We start from the raw sequence: 5,482 nt of genomic DNA on the forward strand, positions 1-5,482 counted from the left end.
CAAGATTTCCGGAAAGAATGGTGAAAGGCTGCATGTTGAGAATGGGATATCAGGGAGCTTTGAATGCTGGAAATTATCTGAAGTCAAAGTTTACAAAGCCATACAAGTTCCTGATTCACTGTGTTTTAATGTCTTTAAGTCACACAAAAGGAGGCTACGATGCGATGCGTGACTATCAAATGAATATGGTTACTGCTTTAGTGCTAAACAAGAAATACACATATTGTGTTTCATTACATAGCAGAGAATATTACATCAAAGAGCAAGACCTGGACATATCCGAGGTTCGTGCAGATGTTGATTGATCACGCGTATCCTGAGATTGACAGAAATATAAAGGATGATTTGTTGGTGCAATCACATATGAATGAAGTTACAATCAAACAGCTTATGAGATATCACCCGAACCACCCTGAACCGAAAGTTAGTGCTGCATTCTTTGGTTTCATAAAAGATGCAAATTATGTTGATCCAGATCCAGTAGATCACCAGAATTGGAGAAATGAAGCTGAGATGAAAGAGGCAGCGTATGCTGAGGAGTTGAAAGTTCTTGAAGACTTCAAAAGCACCAAGAATGAATGGTATGTGAAAGAATCTGGGAGAAGACGCAGAAAGGCCACTCCTATTGTTCAACAGGTTGATGGATCTTTTTCACAACCAAAGAAGAAGCAAAAGAAAGCTGCAAAAACATCCTTGATTGATGAACCAGAAGAAGTTGAAACAGTGGTCACTGTGGAAAAGGAAACAGTGGTAGCTGCAGAAGATGATCCATTTAATGTTGACGATTTGTTTGATTCTGATATCTTAGAGACAGGGCCAACAGTGGTTGCTGATGTTGATAAAGCTGCTAATGTTGAAGCTCAGAAAGGGAAAGGAAAAATTACTGATGATATTGAGGGTGATGATGTTGATAAGAGCACAACGAGTTCATCGAGTTGTAAGATCCTAATTTGTATTTGACAAAAAGTCGCAGCGGAAAATCGTGCCATTAAATTTCTTTCATTACAAACGTCTTGACTTACTTGAAGCTTCGTTTTAATATGTATCTTTTACAAAACAAGAAAAAATAAAGCATAAGTCCTATTTACTAATAGTACATACTTATTTATTCCTGTACAATCAATCTTGTGACTCTGTCTTCAATCTCTATTCCTCGTGATAATCACCCGTGATCCGTACCACCTACACCCACCGCATTCATTTATACATTAGCACACATTATATAAACAAGATTCATTCATGTACACTTCACATTTCGTCATTTTTCACACTTTAAACATTTCATATGCGTATCCATTTCCTAGTGAGGCTTCAATAATGTACCTGCATTACTGTTCATTCTCAAGGTACACCATTAATAATGTTAACACTCAACGTGTCTAATTCATGCATACATATGTACTTACATACAAACATACATACACATCTACATACATACATACCTTTCCTACAACTTTACATACGTGCATACACTCATACATGTCTTTACACATACATACATACACAACTACATACGTACATACCTTTCCTACATCCTTACATATTCATACAATATTTACATGGGTCTTAGACTTAGGTTTAAAACCCATAAATATCTAAGGAACCATAAAAATCATGTTTGGAAGGTCCGCCGTAGACCACGGATAACAAACCGAAGCGTACGATACATAAATCAACTTAAATAACAAGAATTTGGCTTTTGAGACTTGAGGAGGCCGTCACCGACGGCCCTAGGGGCGTCGGCGACGGGCCTTGCATTTCCCCGTAGCCCAAAAATCCCGTAGACAGGTAATTAACCCGTCGGAGAAAAACTGACTTTCCCATACCCGTCGGCGACGCCCCCATACCCGTCGGCGACGGGCTCTCTAAAATGCATTTTCCTGCAGTTCCGTTTCGTCGTCCGTACGCACTAAAATGCGCATAACTTTCGAACCGTTTACCCGTTTAACCTCCCGTTTCTTCCTACATGCTTGTAAATTCACATTCTATCATATGACCTTAAAATCCTACCTCCGGATTAAGGAAATTCTTAACTTACATGCATTCGACTTATTACTATTTTCTAACTATTTAACCCGTTCGTGCATTTATCAACATAACCTGTTTATTTGACCTCAATCTCATATGAACTTTAATAATTTCATTGGCGCATATCATAAAGATTAAATTCTCGGGCGTCTTGCATCCTCTTAACCGAATTTCGCTCGAAAGCTCATTTTTGACCCGTTATGGGTATTTGCGATTTAAGTGGACTATGACATACAAAACCCTATACTTCGCTTTCATACTTGACCAAGACATTACTCTAATCGAATAGCTCGTTTCCAAACGACTTCTAAGGTCGTTTGCCCAAAATACCTATCAAGGGCATTTTAGTCAACTTTGCTCTATCCTTAATACCAAGGAATTCCTTACATAAGTAACCAATCCCACTACTTAGCTTCAATTCTTAATCACACATACCTTGCTCAGATCAAAACTAAGATCCGTTTAATACTTCATTGACATTATACAATTCATTCCTATTTGACCTCAATTATCATATATAATTAAGTTGCATATATCATTACATGAACAACTAAGAAGTGATTACGGAATCACTTACCTTATGCGTCCGTGCTCGTAACCGATCTCTTGCCTCCTCTTGGCCCGTTAACACCTCATGCTTGAGCTCGTCTCGACGTGATTCCTATGCTTATGATCCCCTTGTGATGGTGATCATTAATCCGTGTTCATTCGCGAATTTGAGCCTTGAATCATCCCTTGATTTGAAGCTTTTTGAAGAACTAGGGCTTGGCTCCTATGGAGCCCTTCTGATCGTTCCAGAACACACGAAAATGTGTGTGTTTGTGTGTGTGTTTTTTATTAATTTAAAACATAACTTTTCCCCTTGTCCTTCTTTAGTCCCCCAAGTTTATACCCTTGCTTGTTTTGCTAAACATTTGACTAGGTATTATAACCTAGTTATTACATTCTATTTTATTAGACATGGGGTCTTACTAACAATTTTAATAATTCGTGTTTTGGGGCGTTACAAGAGTTCTTCAGATGAAGAAGTAGTTGATGAAACAGAACGTTTACGAAGAATTCAGGAGGAAACAGAAAAAGAAAAGTTATTAAAGAAGAGAAAGAGACAGGAAAAGGACGATGATGATGCGTATGTGCCTTCTCCAGAACATGTCTCAGAATCGCAATCTCCTCCAGGTGGTAAAAAGAAAGGTAGAGTACGAAAGAAAGTCGTATCCCCAAAGATCAGAAAGGCTACTCCAAAGATCAAAATGCCAAAGATTGTGCTTAAGAAGAAACAAACAAAAGAAACCAAGAAACCACCTACACCACCACATGAACCAACACCTCCACAATCACCAATACAATCACCACCCCGACAACCTACTCCACCACAACAATCCTCACCACCTAAACAACCAACACCACCAAGACTACCATCACCACTACATCATTCACCACCACCACAACAAATCCTTCTCACCTCACATGAAATATTTCAAACACCTCCACTAACCCAAGGTCAACTTACACCGGGTTCTGCGGGATTTTGAAATTTTCCAAATGTTCCTTCTAATTTGAATGTGAGTCTGGATGATGTTGGAGATTTTGATTTTGCCAACACTTCACAAGTAAGGAATGTTGAAAAGAAAGTTGATGAAGTTGTTGCTGAGAACAAGAAGCTTGCAGCTGAAAACAAGAAAGTTATGGATCGTGAAAGAATTCTTGAGATGCGTGTAAAAAGGTTGGAGAATGATAACAAAGAGTTGGTGAAAATGATTGATTCTGATCAGTCAGAGATTGATATATTGAAGGTAAGAGTTGCTGAGCTGGAAGAAGAAAAGGCTCGACATGATGAACAGAATGAATATTTCAAGTTGAAAAACAAAGAACTTGAAGCAGCCAAAGCGTTCAGAGATCATGAGTTCTACATGTTGAATAAAGTAGTTAGAAGCATGCTCGGAACGTCTGTTGAGCAAAAGTTTGAAGAGCTGCAGGTTGAAGAGCTCAGAGCTGAACGTCAAGCCAAAATAGATGAGCAAATGAAAAACAAAGGCAAAGGAGTTGAAGGAAGTTCTGCAGTGACAGAAAGATCGATTGTTCCTTCAATGGTGGTTGATAATCCCGAGCCTATTTCTGCAGTTTCTGGTCTGTTTGAGGATTATACTCCTCTTGAAGAGTTAATCGGTGATAGTGATGAAGAAGATGAAGAAGAGGAGGATGAAGAGGAAGATAAAAAGGATGATAAAGTGTATTCTGCAAGCAGTCATGGTTCAGATGATGATGACGATGATGCTCAGGGTGGTACAGGGTTGAAAGTATCTGAAGCTTCTGCTGAACAGAATGTTGATAATTTGATGAATGATTCTATGAACGAAGAATCAGGGGGAGCTGATAGACAGGGGGAGTCAGGTGATGCAGAGAATGTTCTACAAGCTCACAAATTGATTTTAAGGTTAGATACTTATCGTGAAGAAGGAGAGCATTTCCATACTTACACGTTGGAAGCAATTAAGGAAATGACTCGCTTGATGGATCCTGACTTTAAGTTCGACTTTGAAGAAGAAATGAATGCAGAGTTCGAAGAAGAATTGAATGCTTTCGACATCAATCAGCAGCGTGATTACGAGTATAAGTATGTTGAAGATGCTGATATGTACGATAGAGTCGAAGTTGAAGATTGGACGGATGATGAGAATGTTGATGAGGATACTTCACAGTTGCCAACATTGATGGAGTTTTTCACAGAAGAAAATCGTGATTAGCTAAGAAGAAAAGTTTCTGAGATTTTGAAAGATAAAAATTTTGATGGCACTCCAAAAGATATGGCGAAGGAAGAACGAAAGAAATGGTTCAAAGTCAGTCACGAGAGAAAGTTCAAACGGCCGTTAAAGTATTATCGACGTGATAGAAGCGTATCTCTCGGTGATATTATCAGCTGGGGTTTTCTGCCATAGATTAATGCATATGCGATAAGAAGAGAATATGGCGTTCAATATTTTGAAAAGTTACATGATATTATGTCACTTCCGTGGTGGGATGTGGATGAGTTATCTAAAGTTAGAACTTTGGGTTATCCTATCAGGAAGAATGATGTCGGTATGTGGGGTTTGATAAAGTTCGAAGCATTAAGAGACTTCAAACACTGGAAGCCACATCGTCCAAAGAGAGTAAGAAGAGTTAATCCAGAGACAGGAGTTGAGAGACGATACTGAATGTGAAAAAGCCTAGAACGATGAAAACTATACCAGTGCCACCGATGGAACAAGAGTTTTACAAAGGCTTCATGGGCTGGGTTTATAGTTACATTACTACTGAAGCAGTGATTACTTATCGAGCTGGTGGAGAAATAAGAGAAATACATGTGTATGATCCTATGTGGCTCGTGAATTGTTCTGCAAAAGATATTGAATGTTTATTCATCAATAAGATTCATTATCAGCCAGAGGACAAAGAACAGGCTATGCAGTTTCAG

The 5,482-nt window shown here is 38.7% G+C and overlaps 1 protein-coding gene across 1 annotated transcript; it reads left to right on the forward strand.

The window, feature by feature from the left end:
• The first annotated feature begins 363 nt into the window (after positions 1-363).
• On the forward strand, positions 364-4,772 carry LOC110925043 (glutamic acid-rich protein-like). The gene is made up of 3 exons (XM_035986342.1): positions 364-937; positions 3,049-3,528; positions 3,613-4,772. Exons 1-3 carry the CDS (start codon positions 364-366, stop codon positions 4,770-4,772), a joined length of 2,214 nt encoding a protein of 737 aa, XP_035842235.1.
• The last annotated feature ends 710 nt before the right edge of the window (positions 4,773-5,482 follow it).

This window comes from Helianthus annuus, chromosome 17, assembly GCF_002127325.2.
Source record: "Helianthus annuus cultivar XRQ/B chromosome 17, HanXRQr2.0-SUNRISE, whole genome shotgun sequence".
Taxonomy (NCBI): domain Eukaryota; kingdom Viridiplantae; phylum Streptophyta; class Magnoliopsida; order Asterales; family Asteraceae; genus Helianthus; species Helianthus annuus.

Excerpts from the sequence above, each read along its gene's own strand:
- LOC110925043 (XM_035986342.1), top strand. The coding sequence starts at position 364 with ATGAATGAAGTTACAATCAAACAGCTTATGAGATATCACCCGAACCAC. Across the intron at positions 938-3,048 it reads CACAACGAGTTCATCGAGTT|ATGAAGAAGTAGTTGATGAA; the intron begins GTAAGATCCTAA and ends AGAGTTCTTCAG. Across the intron at positions 3,529-3,612 it reads AACACCTCCACTAACCCAAG|ATTTTGATTTTGCCAACACT; the intron begins GTCAACTTACAC and ends ATGATGTTGGAG.